The 19,326-nt window shown below is 57.1% G+C and overlaps 1 protein-coding gene across 2 annotated transcripts; it reads left to right on the top strand.

The window, feature by feature from the left end:
- Nucleotides 1-549: 549 nt before the first annotated feature.
- WNT6 (Wnt family member 6) lies at nt 550-13,123 on the top strand. Of its 2 annotated transcripts, XM_079924697.1 has the most exons (5): nt 550-945; nt 1,880-1,976; nt 9,894-10,114; nt 10,342-10,676; nt 12,347-13,123. In XM_079924697.1, exons 3-5 carry the CDS (start codon nt 9,916-9,918, stop codon nt 12,806-12,808), a joined length of 996 nt encoding a protein of 331 aa, XP_079780823.1. In that variant the 5' UTR covers nt 550-945; nt 1,880-1,976; nt 9,894-9,915; the 3' UTR covers nt 12,809-13,123. The 2 variants fall into 2 exon arrangements, with proteins under 2 accessions (XP_079780823.1, XP_079780822.1); XM_079924696.1 differs by lacking the exon at nt 1,880-1,976.
- Nucleotides 13,124-19,326: the final 6,203 nt, after the last annotated feature.

Genomic DNA, 19,326 nt, shown 5'->3' on the forward strand with positions numbered 1-19,326 from the left:
GTGCTCAGGGAAAGGCTGAAAGAGGGGCGTGCGGCGCGGAGGCCGGGTCCGGTAAGAGGTGACCCCTCCGGAGTGTGCCCATCGGGCCGTCGAGTTCGACACCCCTAGCCGGAGCACCCAGCGCCCGGGGCCAACTTCCTCTCCTGGCCCCCGCTCCAGCATCCCACTCCGCACCGCCCCCCAACCCAAACTCCCTCATTCCTGGGAAGTTTTCTCTCTTTACAGTCAACAAACCTGTCAAACGTCTCTCTTCCAGCCCGTCCCCCATTCCTCAGCTCCTTTTCCTTCCCCCGCTAACCCTTCTCCACCCTACTTCCCCGCCCCTCCTTGCCCCCGACTCCGGGCGGCGGCCGGGGGCTCCCAGGCGGTGAGAGGCGAGGTGAGGGGGCGAGGCGGGCGGGTCCCCCAGCCACGAGCGCGCTCGGGCCCCGCCCCGGGACCTCGCTCCCGCCCTCCGCTGAGCTCCGCGCCCGCCGCCCCGGGGCGCTCGGCTCCCTCCCGAGAGTCCCGCCGCCTGACTGTCGCAACTGCCACCCCCACGGCCCCCCTGCCCCCCGCCCCCGCCCCGGCCCCGCTCCCCTCCCACCCCCACCCTCGGCTCTGATTTCTTCTCCCGAGCGAGCTCGGCAGGAGACACAGGCGCTGGCTGCCCCGTCCGCTCTCCGCCTCCGCCGCGCCCTCCTCGCCCGGGATGGGCCCCCCCGCCGCCGCCGCCGCCGCCGCCGCCGCCGCCGCCGCCGGAGCCATCGCCTCCCGGCCGCCGCCGCCGTCGCCGCGCTCGCCCTGAAGCCCGGGCCCCCGCGCGCACCGGCTGGCCCCGCAGCCTCGTCCCCTGGCCGCCCCGGCCCGCGGTAGAGCTGTCACGATGCAGCCGCCCGCGCCCTCCCGCCTGAGGCTGCTGTTCCTGCTGCTCCTGTGTCCGGCGCACGTCGGCGGACTGTGGTGGTGAGTACTGCGTCTGACTGTCCCCGCGGGGCTCCTGGAGCTCGAAGGCGGGGGCCTCGGGACCGATAGTGGGGCTCTGAATTGCGCTCCTGCCGCCTCCGGGCTCTACCTGTGCGCAGAGCCCAGCCGCGGGGCAGCTGGAGACGAGAGGGGGAGGTGCGTGCCGCTCCTGCCAGCCTCCTCCAGGGGCACTTCTGAAATGCCACTTAGATATGCCCACACACCCCCGCTCCCCCCTTACATTCTACTGTGTTTCCTTCTCCTGTGTCCCACCCCAGATTATGCGCCCAATCCAGGTCACCAAGGAATTGGCAGATGGGTAGGAAAGACATTGGGGAGACGGGCAAGATCTGTAGTCTGAGATCCGAATAAAAGAGTCTGCGAGGAGGGCTTTGGATTTAGGGGAGGAGGGCTGGATTTGGGGAAAAGAGGGGAGCAAGGTGGGAAGCCACAGGCGGGAAGACTCAAACAGCTGCCTCTTCCCCGCCCTGCTTTGCCCACAAACCCACCAGCTTCTGTCTGGGCTCCTCCAGAGTGGGCGGTAGGGGCGGGAAAAGGAGTGTAAAGGGGAAACCGAGTCAGAACCTTAGCTTTCTCTACTTCCTCCTCCCCGACCAAAGAGGAGGAAAGGCAGGAAGGGACCCAAGCCTATGCCCTTCCATATGTAGGGGTCATGGGTGAAAAAATGTGCAGCTCGGGACGTACTGGGAACCGCGGAGGGTCCTGGAGGAAGGGAGGGAGGCCTGGCCAGCCAAGGGTTGGGGACGTCTTCCCAGACCTAGCCTCTCGACTTGGCCCTAGCTAGAGCAGACGCCTAGGCAGCTAAGTTTGAGGGAACTTTGAGTCTCGGGAGGTGGACAGAGGCTGGGGAGGTGGGTGCCCGGCCGGGACCGCTCAGAGATCCGGATCCCGTAGACTTTTTTTTCCTTCTCAGTCTCAGGAGCAGCAAAGACTCGCCCGGAATAGTTGTGTTTAGAGAGGAGGGACTTGGACAATACCGCTGGTGCATCAGCCAATCGTAAGAAGGCAAGGTCTTGTCTATTTGCATATCACAATGTCACTGGCTGGATTCTCTACCCTCCACTCCTCTCCCACCCCGGGATTTGGAAGAAGGGGTGGGGCAGGCAGATCCTTCTCTTCTAGGAAGATAGCTGGATGCCCACACAGGGAGCTGCTGGCCACCATCCCACTTCCATGATGTGGGAGAGAAGTCCCTCAGGGTGTCGCTGAGGGGACAAACTGAGGACGACCGAGGTCCTGGCTAGGGAACATGCGTCCTTTGATCCTGACTTAGAATAATGCAGTAGCAGCTTTGAAATAGACAGACCTGAGATCTAATCTCCCCCATTTGTTAAGCCTGTGACTTTGGGCAAGCCACTTCTCCCTGCTCCCAGATGTCTCAACTGTAGAACAGGGAGTCAGTCCCCCTAGCTGGCAGGCTCCATAGGAGGATTATGTGGGATGACCTACAACATAATTGGACATTAGGAGGTGCTCCTAAATGTAAGTCTCCTCCTCGACACCCCAGGTTCCGGCCAGAGTCCCCATGGGTGAAAAGGGGGATTAATTTAAATGTAAAATCCAGGGTCCCCAGCAAAATTTTGTAAAGGCATCTCTATCTCTTGTTCCCCATGCACACCTTTCCTAACTTTGCCCTTCCTCAAGGTATGGGGACAGGGGTCTCTCCCTGATGGCTGTTGCCTTCCCTTCCCCCTGCCCCATTTGTCCCAATTTTCTCATCCTTCCAGTTAAAAATACCACTTCCTCCATGAAGCTGTCTCTCTGTCTTCCCTCCCTTGCCTTCTCTGTGCTCCCACTGCACTCCATGCATTGGGCAACTATGCCAGTTATGCATTTTACTGACAACCATCTCCTCTTGGGCCTCTTTTCCCTGCTCCTGGAAGGCCAAGCGTTTGTCTTTAGGGCCCGGAAGACTGAAGGTGCTGGGGACAGTTTTATGGAGTGTTGCTGAGTTCATCTTTCTGGGGTTTGTATCCATGGGGGTTCCTTTGTTTAGGAAGGGCTGTTGGGTGGGAGCCACACCAGAGGGAGAGAGACTTGGTCCCTTGGAGACTGACCCTGAAGCTGGAAAGCAGGGAGTGGGGGAGGAGGTGAGGAAGGCAGGTGTGGGAGAACACAGAGGCCTTCATGGCCACAGCTGCAGGGCGAGCCGGGTGAAGAGTGAGGGGTTGGGATGATAAGGTGTCTGGCGAATGCCTCACTCAGATGCTTCTGAGAGGCTCCTGTCATTCCTTGCCCCCCACCCCGGAGGCTTCACCATAAGTAAGAGCTTCTTCAGGCCAGGAGATTCTAGGCTGCTCCCTGATGCCTAGGACTGGTTTGCTGGACCTCTTCTCTCTGCTTCTCAGAGAAGCCAGGCCAGAGCTCTAGCGGTGGACAGGAAAGCAGCTGGCCTCGCAGCAGCCCACTGAAGTCCAGGCTGACATTCTAGCAGCAGCCAGGCTGGGAGGAGACAGGACCCCAGGAACTCTGAGCGACTGGACTGTCCCGGTCAGGAAAGGAGGGTCCTGGAGGAGAGCGGCCCAGGCCCTGGAATAGGCTCAGGGACCTGGCTCCAGGTCCCGGAGAAGTTTCGCTTCCACTTTCTTTCCCCCTCCCCCATCTTCTCCGATGCAATGCATGCTTTCTAAACTCTGCCTCTGGCCTCTGTCTGTCTCTCTCCCATCTGTAACCATATCTTTGTGAATTGCAGAATCCCAGATTCCAGGACACTGGCCAGGCTCTCTGGAGGTCATCTTGTCCAGCTTACTGCCTCCAGGCCATCCAGCCTATGCTCTGGCCCTGACAGATCCCGTTCTGGTCATCAGCTCCCACCTCTCCTATCCTGCTCCCTGCCCCCCTTCCCCCCTCCCCCGGGAAGTTCTTCTCAATGTCTAACCCATCTTTATTTATACCTCCAATTAGTGGATGTAGAAAATAGCTCACTCTCACAGAATACCAACATCAATCTCCCTTCTTCTCCCTTCCTCTTTCCTATTTCTGTTTTATAGTTTCTATGAAAGAAACTAACCCTCCCCTTGTTCCACTAGGAAAAGCACCACTCAGTCTCACTCCCTTCCCCCATCTCATCTTGCCTCCCTTCCCTATGGAAACAGGAACAGACGCCTAGGACAGCCTCACCTCTAGTCCCTCGGGGAAGCAGGGAAAGGACCCAGGCTTCTTCCCGACACCCCGGTTTTCCAGTTGTGACTGCCCCCACCCTTTCCCATCCCCTCTTCCTCTGGGGCCCCTGACCCTTCATGGGCACTCCTGTGGCTGGCCCCCACAGACTCAGGATGGGGCGGGGGTGGGGTGGCCATCCAGCACCCCCTCCAGGCCTCCCGCTTTGGCAGCTTCCCCTGGAGGGAGACAATGGGGCTGTGAGCAGAAAAGGGCAGGGGCAAAAGGAGGCTGGCTCGGTCCAGGCCAGAGCATGCCCTGAGCCCACCAGAGTCCTGGCACTGTGACATTTCCTGTGGGGCGCAGCCCCCTCCTGCCCCGTTCTCATCACAAGCCAGGAGTTGGTGGGGGAGGTCAGTGGGAGGCTTGATCACCAGGGCCCAGTGAGGGGGATTCCAGAGTGTGTACTTTGATGGAGAAATCCAGCTGTGGAGGGGATGAGGCGAGGGTGGGGCGGGCAGCCAGGCCTCGGTCAGGCTGGCAGTAAGGCACCCAGCCAGCCAGAGCAGGAGGCGCTGGGGAACGCAGAAGCCAGCCCCTGGGGGCTGGAGAGGGTGCCCTCTAGCCTGCGCCTTCCTTCCTGCGGGGGGTGGGCGGGGTGGGGGGTGAGATCTTGGGTGCTTCCCCTGGACTGCCTGAGGAGGAGCTCGGGGAGGGAAAGGTCGCTGGGAGGGTTCTTCACCCACTTTCCACCTGGCCTCTTGGGCTGGTTTCTCCAGCTCGGAGCCCTCTGTTTAATCCAGAAACGAGATCTAGAAATGACTTAGAGATCATCTGGTCCAATCTTCTCACTTACAGTGAGAACTCTAGCCAAAGCTCAGGGACAGGAGGTGACTTGCCCAAGGCCCCCCAGAATGCAAGTTGCTGAGGGCTGGGACCAGGAGCCCACCTCCTGCTGAGTACCGCACCCTTGTGTGCTGTGGGGCTCAGGAAAGGGGTACAGGGCCTTCCACGGGCCCCTCTGCTCCCCCATCCCCACCCTCACACAGTGCTCCCCACCTCAGCATGGGAGAGCAGAAGGCACATGACGGATGCTCACCGGCATATCCAACGGATGGTCACCGTGTCCATGCCTTTGCCTCCCACAGCCCTGACCAATGGGAAGCCCTCTTCTGCAGTGAAGTCATTCAGGGCAGGAAAAGCCCCTGCCTCTTCCAAGAGCAATGAGGAGGAGAGAAGTGTGAGGAGGTGGGAAGGGCAGCACCCAGCACAGGGCAGAGAGAACCAGATTGGGCTGGGGTGGTGGGGGGCCGTGGAGAGGCAGGGGTTAATGGAGCTGGGGCATCACTGGCTTTGATGTGGTGGTCGGGGAGGGGGGAGGGACAGGGGGAGGGGAGCAGTAATTACCGAGTTAGACAGAGCAGGACAGGACAGGCGGGCCGGGCACAGGCCCGGGCCCAGCTGCCTCAGCAGCCGTCAGGCAACATTTTTCTGCCCCTTCTCCACCACCCACCTCCCCCACCCCTGTGCAGCCCCCGCCCACGGCCCCAGGGCTCAGGGCTCCCTCTGCTGGCTCTTGGGAGTGAGGGTCAGACTAAGGAGCGTGGGGAACTAGCGGGGGGCTGGCTGTGAGACCCTTCAGAGGAGCAGGCATCAGAAGGATCTGTGGTCCTCTCGGCCTCAAGAATCCACCGACCGAGGAGCGCTCGATGGGGAAGGGAGGGGTCCTGGAGGGCGCTCCTGGTCCACGGGCTGGGCTGACAGGGGAGGAGGAGACACTGGGATCCAGGCTAAGTAAGGGCAGAGAGTTGGGGAAAAGCATGTTCTCAGGAATTCACAAACGCTGCCTGATTGCCGTGCGCTGTACAGGCCCAGGAGATGATTAAGGGTGTGAATAGGAAGACAAAACACTTGTGGAAGTCCACTCTCTGGACAGGCTCTTTTCACAGGTAACCTGGGAAGTAGGCAGGTATTATTTATTTCCATTTTACAGTTGAAGACACTGAGGCTCAGAAGGTTAAGTTTCATCATCCGTTCAACCAATGATAAGTACCAGCTTCCCTTGCTAGGGACTTGCTGACATCATAGAACCAGCAAATGGCAGAGCCCAGACACAAACCCAAGTCCGATGGGTCTTCAGACCCCTGAGTGTGTTCTGCTAATGACGTTTACTTCTTCCTGAGGGCCTTGTCTCGAGTGAGTTCATATCTAATTGGAGAGGGAGGACAAGAAAACATGACAAAATAATTATGCCCCTCACAGCATAACAAACACCCCCCAAATGAGTGCCACTTGGAGTGATGCAAGTCGGGGAGGTCAGTGAGGGCTGGGGCCCAGGGGAGGCTCCTTAGAGCAGGTGGGATCTGAGGCGAGTTTGGAGAGATGCTGGGTGAGGTTTTGATGACTTAGGGGTGGCGAGGGGTGGCTCTGAGTTAGCCAACCCTGCTCAGAGTAAGGGCTATGTGGAGGATGGCACGCGAGGCCACACGAGGTATCCGAAGACCGCAGGTGGCCGTTTCCTCCGGTCCCTTTGGTTTTTAAAATATTCACCTAAATTTCTCTCAGCGGGGATCCCTCCACTGAGTGGCCAGGGTCAGTCACCTCTCTTCTCACCATGCTCACCTGTACAATAAGGGTGAAGTGGGTGGAGCTGGACTAGAGTATCTCTGACATTCTCTTCCGCCCTCTGAATCCAGGAATGGAAAGGTAAGTTAGGCCAGAAACCCGGACCTCCAAGGCTTAGATCTACAGATGTTGTCAGTAGGAACTGGCTGCCCCCTGACCAAGGTCCCTGGGAGGGAGATCTTGGCACAGGCCGTGCCAGCTAGAATGGCCAAACCCAGGCTTGTCCCATCTTGTCCACATACTGATGTCTTTTAGGGCTAGTCTTGTTTTTTCTATGCTGGAGTGACTGTTTAGGATCTCAGATCCTACATGTTATATATTATATATTTCCTACCACCACTGTGCTCCCGTCACCGCCCCCGCTCCAAACACGCAGATGCTCCCAAACGGGCACATCCTCTCTGGGCTGATCTCAGACGGATGCTAACTCAGAGGCCCCGACAGCAGAGTTCATTCCCTAAGGAAGCAGAAGGGAAGGAAGGAGGGTAAAGGAAGAAGGAAGATGGGGGAGTTCTTTGTTGATGCTCTTAAAGATGGTGTTAAAGTTAGACGGGATATTCAAGCCTCTCTCGCCAACTCCTCACTTTTCTGAAGCCCAGAGAGGGAACTGATTTGCCCAGAGTGGCTCAGCTCACCCAGAGCTTACAGAGACCAGGGTACAAAAGCGAGGCCTGTTGTTTTGCCCAATGCTCCTCTGCCAGTCCCCTTCGGAGTTTCCTTTCCTGTGACTTGAAGATGGGAGTGAGGACAGGAGGGCAGGGAACAAGCTAGTCCCTTGGGATTCTAGCTGCTACTATTGCCCATCCCTCCTCCTGACCGGCTTGTAAACAAGCCTAGTTCCCAGGCAGCCAGCCAGCCTGGGGAGCTAGACCCGGACCAGAAACCGACTCCAGGGCAGCCCCTCAACGCTGTGAAGGGCCAGCCAGCCCCACCTCCTGGAGGGCCCTGCCTCTCATGCTCCTCTCGATTCCTCTCCTATCTCAGGCTCCTGGGAAAAAGACAAGGTCAAGAGGTGTTTCCCCCTCTTGCCTGCGTACCCACACCGTCTCCTGCTTTCCTAGTGCAGGAGGAGGGAGAGGAGACGGATGGGGCAGAGTAACCTTGGGAAGATAAGGCCAGTCAGCCTTGGGAAAGCAGGGAGTTAGCAGAGGGCAGGATTGGGGAGGGGAGAGTGGGGAACTTAGCGGCATGGGGGTGGGGCGGGGAAGATGGGTTTGCAGGGCCCCAGACTCCCAGGTGGAGTTCTGGACATGCAGGTGGCAGAAGAGGAGCTGGACAGCTGTGGGCAGGCCCGCTTCCCTGCCTCTGAATGCAGCGGGGGAAAAAGAAAATGTTTGAGGAAGCTAATTAGGAGTCATGAAACCACATGTGGCCAGGGGCCTGGGCTCAAGTGAGGACCTTCTCCTTAGATGGCTCATTCATTCATTCAGAAACATGTATTAAATGGTATTCATTGTAGTATTATAGTAATTGTTCATAATATGCAAATTTTCATTAAAAATGGGAGGGGGGATACAAATTAAGTAGCTAAAAATCTGCCATGGGAGACAAAAGAAAATGACAGTCCTAACTGTCAACGTGCTTGCTCCATAGTCTTATCTGCCGACCTTGTACAGCCATGCTGGAAGCTGCCCCCCAATCCTTTTTGTAATGAAGTGGGATAAGTAGGTGGAAGGCGGAAGGAGAGAGGAGAGAGAGAGAGAGAGAGAGAGAGAGAGAGACACCTAAGGGCAGGGCTGGGGCTGGACCTTCCCAGGCTACAGTTGGAACGCAGTGATGGGCAGGTCCTAAGCATGGAGGAAGAAAGGTCTGGACTATAAGTCTGTCCACTGAGGAGAGAACCTTGGCTCCTGGACTACTTGGGTAGGGGTGATGACAATAACCTGATAGGGTGGTGGTGTGTGTGTGTCACAGGGGGTGGTAGGAGATCTTAAAGGACTGAGCTTACACATCTTCCTGCAACCACGTCTTCAAACATCTCACTCCTCAGTGTTGAGAAGTTCTAGCTTAAGACCTAAATTCCTCCTGCTGCTACGTAAGCCCATTACATCTCCTTGCTCTGGGGCCAGAACGTGCCTAGTCAGCACGTACCTACAGAGCAAATGGGGACAGGGGGGCGGATGCACACGAAGGCTAAACTGAAAAGTAGGCCATCTTGACCTTTGGCACCTATCCACCAGCATTTTCCTCATCATTTTCCATCTCTCGGTGCCGCTTCTCCCCACCCAAAATTTTATTGTGCCTTCCGCTAAAGGATTTTTGAGTGGTTTCAAATTACCCTCAGCCCCCAAGTGCTCAAATAAGAGCAATCCAATTGAAGTGGTTCCACCCGGGTGTCGGTACCCAGCCAGTATAACCTTCAGGGGTATGGTGCATGGCAACCAAAAGCTTGCCTTGCTGCCATCCTGCTCTGAAAAGGTCACAGACCCTGGAGCAGGAGAAGGGTCAGTGTCACTTACTTTACAACAATGCTTCAGAGACTCAGTCCCCAGTTCCTTCCTCCTGCTCTCCTGTTCAGGGAAACAGGGGATATCAGGGTGGGAGGGCCCACTTTAGAGATCAAAGCTTCACCTTCCTATTTGACAGAAAGAGAAATCTGGGCTAGAGAGACGGTATGACTTTCCTCAGAGGCTCCATTCCCTAGCCACTCTAACCTCCTGTGGCTTTCTCTATCTCTGGGATTGCCACTACTTTTCTAGCATCAGGGCTGATCAGCTGACACATTTCCAGCTTGTGGTTCACTAAGACCAGATCCTTCTCTGTCACTGTCTACTTTTCTTTGGTATCTCTTTATGATATATACTTTCTTTTCTTTGACAGCCTTCTTGATCTTTCTTCGGTTAATTTCCTCCTTGTCTCCCTTTTGGGCTAGGCCTGTTGAATTTTAACTGTGGCCTACCTGGTGCCAGGTGCCTTCACTTTGAGTCAAATTCCTATAAGGATTTATTAATGAAGATGTACACAGAAGGTTAATACTGAATCCTTGCTCTATAGCAATTTCAGTCTAGAACCTAATTAAGAGGGGACACACAAATGGAATAGTAAGAGAACCAGACAGGATAATCTGAATTTCAGTTGTGGGGAGCTGGTGGGTGAAGAGGCATGTCACAGCTCCTGGCTGTGGGCTGGGCAGGGCTGGTCTCCCTCCCCCTCACCCACGCTCTTTGAGTCACACCCCTGATCTGCTGTTCTTTGCTTCCCAGGGCCGTGGGCAGCCCCTTGGTCATGGACCCTACCAGCATCTGCAGGAAGGCACGGCGGCTAGCAGGGCGGCAGGCTGAGCTGTGCCAGGCCGAGCCAGAAGTTGTGGCCGAGCTAGCGCGGGGCGCCCGGCTAGGGGTTCGAGAATGCCAGTTCCAGTTCCGCTTCCGCCGCTGGAACTGCTCCAGCCACAGCAAGGCCTTTGGGCGCATCCTGCAGCAGGGTCAGTGTGGGGAGGAGACCAGGAGGGGGCTGCTTTCTCTTCGCCGGGGGATCCGAGGAGAGGGTGGAGGTTTGGGTAGGCTGCCTGAGCCCCACTTCTCCCACGGGTCAAAGGGCACCCTGCCCTGATCCTGTCTCCCAACCCCCCATCACACTGCCTGGCCCACCGCATTCCCCCAGTACCGAGCTTTGGTCCTGCTGTCTGACTGCCCCTCCCCGCCCCCGCAGACATCCGGGAGACGGCCTTCGTGTTTGCCATAACGGCCGCGGGCGCCAGCCACGCCGTCACGCAGGCCTGCTCCATGGGCGAGCTGCTGCAGTGTGGCTGCCAGGCGCCCCGCGGCCGGGCCCCGCCCCGTCCCCCCGGCCTGCCAGGTACCCCTGGGCCCCCGGGCCCCGCGGGCTCCCCCGACGGCAGCGCCGCCTGGGAGTGGGGAGGCTGCGGCGACGACGTGGACTTCGGGGATGAGAAGTCGAGGCTCTTTATGGACGCGCAGCACAAGCGGGGACGCGGAGACATCCGTGCGTTGGTGCAACTTCACAACAACGAGGCGGGCCGGCTGGTGAGTCTGGGCAGGGATGTGTAAGGGTGTGTGTGTGTGGAAATGCGTGTGCGGAAATGTGTGAGTGTGGGCAGCTTTGAAAGGATGTGGGAGAGTGTGGTATGTGCGGAGGACTGAGTTTGTGGAAGGGTGTGGGGAAGTGAGGGTGTGAGTGAGGGTATGCAGTGTAGGAGTTCATTAACGTGTGCAGGGGAGCCAGTGTGGCCATGGGGACCACTTGGGAAGATTGGCTGGGGGCCTGGATGGGCATGTGGGAGGGGAAGTGGCCAGCCTAGAAGAGGGAGTTACTTGGGGGGCCTGGGAGGGCCTGGGGCTGATGGCCCAGTGAGCAGGGTAGGGAGGGGACACCCAGGGAAGAGGACCCAGGGCCTTTAGGGACCTCAGGTAGGGAGGACACACCTCTGAGACAGGACATGTGGGGCAAAGCTTGGGGTAGGTAGGGAGCTGGCTGCCAGGGCAGGGGCAGAGGAGGGAGACAAAGGCTGGGGACGAAAGAAAGGATAGAGGCGAGGTAAAGGTATGGGGTCTGGAGGTAGGGGAGCCGGGAGAAGTCGGGGAGGCCTGGAAATGGACTAAACAGGTCCAAGGGAAAATGGGCTTGGAAAGGAGAGAAGAACGAGAAGTAGATCCTGATGGCAGAAGGGGGTCAGGCAGCGGCCGGAAAGCTGTGATCGGATCTGGGCACTTAACTGGCTGCCCAGCAATCCCAGACCAGTCCCTGTCCAGAGCCCTGGCAGCCTCTCCCCTTCCCTCTGTGATGATGAGGGTCCCATGAGCTCCTGTTTAGGGACTAGAAGCAGTCTGAGTCAGATGTTTACAGGAGGTGATGGGGGGAAAGAGAAGGGGCCTGGGAGCGGGAGGGAGATGTACAGGTCTGTAGATCAGGTTGGCCCCTGGACTCTGAGCTTCCGGAAATGATCTTCCTGGGGCGTCTGACCCCTTAAATTCCTAGTGGGGTTGTGAGTCTTCGACCCCAGCTTCAGACATAAATAGTAAATAAAGGGCAGGACTCCTGGGTTCCAGTTCTCAGTAGTGCGTCCACAGTGGGCCCTCCTGCACCGTATGCCTCAGTTCTAGGTTGTGCTAGGGACCCCCCCACACACACACACATCCTATGTCTTCTAGGGTTCCGGCCTGAGGCACTGGGCAGGGGGGTGAGAGGGGGACCAGAGAGGAATGTCCAGACAGGCCCACATACCTGTCGGAGAGGGTTGGGGAGGGGTGGCGGAGACAGAGCCCAGGCGGCCTGCTCTGCCTGGGGCCCTGAGGAGCAGGAATGAGGGGGTTGGCCTGGCAGGAGGAATAGGGTGCGAAGCTGCCACCTTCCCCACCCGCCTCCCTCCAGGGAGAATCTCTCCCCTGCTGTCCATTATGCTTTCTCCCCCATTCCCTGGCTTTGGATCCTGGAACCTCTACGCTGCATAGTGACCCCCACTCCCCACTTCTCCTACTTCTCCATCATTCTTCCTCCTCCTCTCCGGGCTGTGGGGCCCTTGATTTCCTCCTCCCCACTTTGCGCTCTCCTGTTTTGTTTGTTTGTTTTTGGTCTCTGCTCTTTTCTTTCTTTCATCCACCACCCTCCCCATCTTATTTTCTGTCGGTCTTCTGGGCCTCGCCGCGTCCCGCCTTCCGGATCTGTCTCCATCCGCCCGCGCCTCTGCTCCCCGCAGGCCGTGCGGAGCCACACGCGGACCGAATGCAAGTGCCATGGCCTGTCGGGCTCATGCGCGCTGCGCACCTGCTGGCAGAAGTTGCCCCCGTTCCGCGAGGTGGGCGCGCGGCTGCTCGAGCGCTTCCACGGCGCCTCGCGTGTCATGGGCACCAACGATGGCAAGGCTCTGCTGCCCGCTGTCCGCACGCTCAAGCCGCCTGGCCGCGCTGACCTACTATACGCCGCCGACTCGCCCGACTTCTGCGCCCCCAACCGGCGCACCGGTTCGCCGGGCACGCGCGGCCGCGCCTGCAACAGCAGTGCCCCGGACCTCAGTGGCTGCGACCTGCTGTGCTGCGGCCGCGGCCACCGCCAGGAGAGCGTGCAGCTCGAGGAGAACTGTCTGTGCCGCTTCCACTGGTGCTGCGTAGTGCAGTGCCACCGCTGCCGCGTGCGCAAGGAACTCAGCCTCTGCCTCTGACCCATCGCCCGGCTCCCCAGACTGCGCGCAGAGCCGCCTCTCGGCACCTGCGGGACCTCTGGGCGCCAGCAGGGGGCGTTGCCAGGTTTCCCCTGGGAAAGTCCATCTCCCAGGCCTCTCTAGAAACTGTGAGGCGGTGGGGCTTGAGATATACGCCCGCTCATCAAGGCCCAGGGCACCGGAGGAGCCTCCAAGGGGCGCTTCCCGGGGGCTTCTGGGGGAGACCTCTCTCCTCGGCCCCCAGATAGAAACCAAAGAGCCAGTTTCTAGGCCTCGGGATGCGGGACTCCTCAGAACTGCTGGCCATGGGGTGGGTGGGTGCATTTAGTATCAATAAAAATATTTAAATCAATAGGACTGGGCCCATAGTTTGGAGGAGGGCTGCCATGGGGACAGGCTCTGAAAGGAGTGAGTAAAGGGAGATGGTTTTGATAGAACTAGCCTCTCAGGGGTCATCACCCTGGTTCCCTATCTTCCCCCTACCGGACTGGGCTCTTCTGGCAACAAAGAGTACCAAATCTCTCCCTTGGCATTCTCCTTGTTCTGTCTAGTACACATCTAGGGCTTGAATCTGCAGGCTGGGGGAGAACTAGGATGCCTCTTTGAAGGAGCAGACTGAGAGGGTCTAGAGAAAGAAGGCCAGAACCTCCGGTGGTGTACTCAGTTCTCACTACAGCCCTTGTCCTAATTCTGGGGCGGGGGTGTGGGGACACCTTTATCTGTCTTTCTGTTTCTGTGGCCCCTGGGGAATTCGAGGGTAGACTTTTAGGGCCACCCAAACTCATAGGATCAAAGCACTTTATAAACTGCAGAATGTGATGAAAATGTTATTAGTAACATCAGCTTTTGTTACCATCAAAACTAACTTCACCTCCATTAACATTGAAAAGACTGCCCAGAATGGCATTTCCAATCACGCTTAGAGGGAGATGAAGCGAAGTTGTCCCAAAGTTTCTCTTGGCATCCAATCACATTTCCTTCTTTCTGATTCCTCTCAGAAAGCTGATGGTGAGGGTAAAGGGACAGAAAAAGGATTTGGGGTTCTGGGTTCGCCAGAACTGGGCCTCAGGCCTCCATCTCACTCCAGAGAGAATGAGAGAGGGTGTAGCCCAATGGCTGGGATTCAGAGCCCCCAATTTCCCCACAGTCCAAATACTGCAGTGGGGAGTGACTCTCCCATCAAGGTATGCAGGGCGAAGCACGAGTATTAGATTCAGACCCTCTGGGTTGGAAACTAGCGCTGCTGCTCACAAGTTTACAGTATAGGCCATGTTAGCCTCGGTTTCTTTACCTATGCAATTGGGAATATCATTCTGTTTCAGTTATCCCTTGCTGCATAACAAACAACCCCAAAGTAACTACTTCTCATGATCCTTTAGGTCAGGAATTTGTCAGGACTCAGCTGCATGTTTCTGCTCCTTATGAGAGAACTATTGGCTCTGGTCATTCACTTGGCTAATTCTGCTGGTGGTTCGGCTGGGCTGGACAGTCCAAGATGCTTCACTCATATACCTCTAGTGCCCCAGAGCTTCTCCAGTGGCCTCCTCTCCATGTAACTAGCTTGGGCTTCCTTATGACATGGTGGCCTCAGTGTAGTCAGACATCTTACATAAGGCTGGCTTTCAAAATAGACTGTACCAAACTTGAAGGCAGAAACTGAAAGTCTCTTCTTAAAGTCCAGGCTTAGAAGTTACCCAGCATCACTGTCACTCCTTTTTGGTTGACACAAGTCACAGAACCAGCCGAAAGTCAAGGGAAGGGGAAACACACTCCACCTCTCAAAGGGACAGTGGCAAAGAATTGACAACCATCATAATCTATCCACATCCTCATAGAATTGTGGGAAGGATTTTTTGAGATATGCAAAGCACTTAGCATCTGACAATAATTTATGACAAATTTGTGTTTAATAAATGGTAGTTACTGTGAGAAAGGGGATAGAGAGCTGATGCTTTTGCAGGCGTTGGGCAGGCCCTGATTGCAAGTGAAGATACCCAACTCAAACTAGCTTAGGCCAAAGGGAATTAATGAATGGATCTTACACCTGGGAAGTCCAGGGGTAAGTCTGAATTTAGGCACCGCTGAACCCAGGGGCCCAAATGATTGATGTCATTGAACACTCTCTTTCTCTCTCTCCCCCCCCTTTCCCTCTCTCTCTCTCCCCCATCTTCTTCCCTAAACCCCCACCCCCATGTCTATTGTTTCCGTTTGTCTCTGTCTCTCTTTTCACACTGCCCTTATGCTCTCCTGCTGCAGAGAGACTTCCTTTATATGGTAGCCGTATGTCTACATTCTTAGTGCTGCTAATCCAAAAAGTAATGGCTTTCCCAACAGAAGCCCTAAGGAAGCTGGGATCAGGTCAGCTGGGGTCGCTTGCCTATCCCTGAACTAACAACAATGTCGAGGAAAATGTACCACCATGACTGGGATTGGCAGCCCCCCTAGGACCACAGGGAATGGGGGCACGGGGAGGGCACATTACTTCAAATGAAACAGAGGGAAGGGGAACTCGTCCTGGATGTGACAGACCCTAACCATGGCTTCCAGTGCATCTTCCCTGCCCTGGCAATGGCCCCGGATCCACCTGTATGACCTAGCCTGGTTCAGCCCTCAAAGATCACACTGGGGCTCCAGAGTGAAGCCTGTATGGAGAAGGGGTATAAGGCTTCAGTGAGAAGGAATGGGCATCTGGGTTTTCTTCCTTCCTTCCTCCTTCCCTTCCTCCCTTCCTCCCCCTTCCTCCCTTCCTCCCTTCCTCCCCCTTCCTCCCTTCCTTCCTTCCTCCCTTCCTTCCTTCCTCCCCCTCCTCCCTTCCTCCCCTTCCTCCCCTTCCTCCCTTCCTCTCTTCCTTCCCCTTCCTCCCTTCCTCCCCCTCCTCCCTTCCCTCCCTTCCTCCCTTCCTTCCTTCCTCCCTTCCTCCCCTTCCTTCCTTCCTCCCTTCCTTCCCCTTCCTCCCTTCCTTCCTTCCTCCCCTCCTTCCCCTTCCTCCCCTCCTTCCTTCCTCCCTTCCTCCCCCTTCCTCCCTTCCTTCCCCTTCCTCCCTTCCTCCCCCTCCTCCCTTCCTCCCTTCCCTCCCTTCCTCCCTTCCTTCCTTCCTCCCTTCCTCCCCTTCCTTCCTTCCTCCCTTCCTTCCTATCTTCCTTCCCCTTCCTCCCTTCCTTCCCTTTCCTCCCTTCCTCTCCCTCCTCCCTTCCCCCTTCCTCCCTTCCTCCCTCGCTTCCTTCCTACCTTCCTTCCCCTTCCTCCCTTCCTCCTCCCTCCCTTCCTCCCCCTCCTCCCTTCCCCCCTTCCTCCCTTCCTCCCTTCCTTCCCTTTCCTCCCTTCCTCCCCTCCTCCCTTCCTCCCTTCCTTCCCCTTCTTCCCTTCCTTCCCTTCCTTCCTCCCTTCCTTCCCCTTCTTCCCTTCCTTCCCCTTCCTCCCTTCCTTCCTTCCTCCCTTCCTTCCCCTTCCTCCCTTCCTCCCTTCCTTCCCCTTCCTCCCTTCCTCCCCCTCCTCCCTTCCTCCCCCTCCTCCCTTCCTTCCTTCCTTCCTTCCTCCCTTCCTTCCTTCCTCCCTTCCTTCCTTCCTCCTTTCCTTCCCCTTCCTCCTCTTCCTCCCCCTCCTCCCTTCCTCCCCCTCCTCCCTTCCTCCCCTCCTCCCTCCCTTCCTTCCTTCCTCCCTTCCTTCCTTCCTTCCTTCCTCCCTTCCTTCCTTCCTTCCTTCCTCCCTCCCTTCCTTCTTCCCTTCCTTCCTTCCTCCTTTCCTTCCCCTTCCTCCCTTCCTCCCCCTCCTCCCTTCCTCCCCCTCCTCCCTCCCTTCCTTCCTTCCTTCCTTCCTCCCCTTCCTCCTCTTCCTCCCCCTCTTCCCCTCCTCCCCGTCCTTCCTTCCTTCCTTCCTTCTTCCTCCTTTCCTTCCCCTTCCTCCTCTTCCTCCCCCTCCTCCCTTCCTCCCCCTCCTCCCTTCCTCCCCCTCACCCTTCCTTCCTTCCTTCCTCCCTTCCTTCCTTCCTCCTTTCCTTCCCCTTCCTCCCTTCCTCCCCCTCCTCCCTTCCTTCCTTCCTCCCCTTCCTCCTCTTCCTCCCCCTCCTCCCTTCCTCCCCGTCCTTCCTTCCTTCCTTCCTTCTTCCTCCTGGCTCCCTCTAGTCAAATACCTGGGCTTCAGGGAAGTGTCATGGAGAATTTGGACTCAGAGTCTCTTGAACCTTGGCTAACTTACCAAGGGAGGGAGTGGAACCAGTATTGTGGGCCACATGGTGGAAAAATGAAGCACTGTAAGGATAGGGTTTTTATTCAAAGCTCTGCCTTCGCCAGCGCTCCCTGGCTGTGCACAATACTTACTGTTTTTTAAAAGTCTGCTGCACTTTTCTCAGAGGCCACCAGAGGGCGCACAGAGCCCAGCTTCCCTAATAACAGGGTTCACAGATAGGACCTGCAGGACATCTGGGGGAACTCAGAGAGCTGTGGGCAGGAGAGGGTAGGATGGAAAGGAAGTAAGGAGGCCCACGGAGAGCTCGGGTCAAGCTGCTAGGGTTCCAGACTGTCTGAGACCTCTGGGCCGACCCAGATTTAGGGCTGGGATGCCTGCCTCTGTCTCTACTGCCAGGTTCCGTGGCGGGGGGTGGGGGGGGGTAGTGGTGGTGGTGATATGGGGTGTGTGATGCTGGATATCTTCCTCCATGATGCTAGAGAGGGAAACAGAGGCAGTGGCAGAGACTGACACCACCCCAAGCAGGTTAAAAGGAATTCAGTGGAAGTAGCATGATACAGTGCAAAAAGCCTAGTTTGCTAGCTTGACCTGGGTCAAGTCAGTTAACCTCTCTGAGCCTCAGTTTCCCCAGAATGAAATGAGGTTCCTGATAGCACATTGTGAGAGTGCTTGCAGTCGTTAAACTGGCACTCACATGTTAGCATCCATCTTCTGTGACCAGTAGAGACTGGGAACTCCAGCAAGAGTCTGGGAACTGCCTTCTATGAAAGGTGAGAGTGATGGCCCAGGAGGCACCATTTTAACAATTATCCTGGTCCTCTTTAAGCTCAGAGATGGCTCTGCCCTTTTGCACTGCTGCCCGGGAGGGGGGCTGGAAGCAGAGCTCAGAAATGCCCCATCACCTCAACCCCCCCTTGCTCACCCAGCTGCTCAGCCCCAGGCACAGTCTGAGCCATCGAGGTCCCCCGCTGGCTGAGTGGTGGGGGAATGTGGAACTGGGGAGATGGGGGAAGAGCACAGAGGCACTCCAGATGTGTGCATGACCACATCAGGAACAGTTGGAACACAGGCAGATGGGTGGGGAGGCCGGCAGGAAGGCCCAGGATCAGCCTGAGGCTGAGGGCTCAGGAAGCATTTCCGCTTCCTTTCAATGACCTAACATACAGGAGTTTGGGAGACTGGAGCCGCCCTTACCTTGCTGAGGGGCCATGGTCCCTGAGGCCTGGACAATAGGACAAAGAGCTCCCTTATCAGTCTGGGGCTCCTTCAGTCTCTTCCTCACGAAGATAACCTTCTCTGGCAGGGCATCAGGACTGAGGCCGGGCTGGGCTCGGCTGGGGCAGTGAGGGTCCCACCTGTTCTCACCCTGGCACCTCCCTAGCCCTCCCTTCCCTGCAACCTCCTACAGAGCCACCACAGCTGGAACCATTCTCCGCGCTGCCTTTCATCCCTGGTGCTCCCCCCAACCAGTGGCCCCTGTAATTGTGGTCTCAGGCGGTGGCTGCAGGGGCTGGGGCCAGAGCCCAGGGCGGGGCCAGGGCAGGGCCTGGGGCTGCTGATAGGGGCTTGCCCATGGCATGTGTCCTCTGGCGCTGGGGATCCTGCTGTAGACACTCTGGGCTTCATCTTCACACATGCCAAGGCCGTGTGCCTACCTGTGCCCTCACCTCCCTGGGCTGAGGTAAAGCACTCCAGACGGGCACTCCCGGACCCTCAAGACATCAGGCCTGTACCATGCCTGAGTGCAAGCAAGGCTTGGGTATTGTTTACTTCCTGGAGTTTTCAAAGAAAGGGTCTTCTCCCTCTCCCTTACACTTCTGTATTTCATGAACAGCGGAGGGTAGGGGAGCAAAAAACCATCCTCAGCCCATGAAGGCCAGAGGAAAAAGAAATCAGCCACCCAGCCAGGTCAGTAGCATTTCCCAGGTGTGGGCCTCAAGAAAATCACTTGGGGCCTTGGTTAGAAATGCAGACCCCTGGGTCTTGCCCCTGGAAAGGCTGAGTCAGCTGCACGGGCCCAGAATCAGAATTTGCCTCAATGGCCTACCCTAGGGGATATTTACATCCGATGCATCACGTGTGGGAAATGCGGAGCAGTAGATGCAGATTAAGGAGGTCTGCAACCTGAATTATGAACTCATTCCCTTATCACATGGGGCCTGTTCCTAATCCTTTCTGGGCCTCAGTTTCCCCAACAGCCAATGGGAATTTGACTCCCAAGCCTGGCTTGTCCCTGCTGGTGCCCTCTGCCACTCTGGGCTCATGCCTCCTTCCCGGGTTGAAAGTGGACCTGCCCTGCCCCTCCCCATACCCTTCCCAAACTCTAGATCCAA

This window comes from Stenella coeruleoalba, assembly GCF_951394435.1.
Source record: "Stenella coeruleoalba genome assembly, chromosome: 6".
Taxonomy (NCBI): domain Eukaryota; kingdom Metazoa; phylum Chordata; class Mammalia; order Artiodactyla; family Delphinidae; genus Stenella; species Stenella coeruleoalba.

What these genes read in the sequence shown, in the direction of transcription:
- WNT6 (XM_079924696.1), top strand. Translation starts at nt 866, where the DNA reads ATGCAGCCGCCCGCGCCCTCCCGCCTGAGGCTGCTGTTCCTGCTGCTC. An exon ending in CACGTCGGCGGACTGTGGTG is followed by an intron (nt 946 to 9,893) that starts GTGAGTACTGCG and finishes TTTGCTTCCCAG; the next exon opens with GGCCGTGGGCAGCCCCTTGG. An exon ending in TGGGCGCATCCTGCAGCAGG is followed by an intron (nt 10,115 to 10,341) that starts GTCAGTGTGGGG and finishes CCGCCCCCGCAG; the next exon opens with ACATCCGGGAGACGGCCTTC.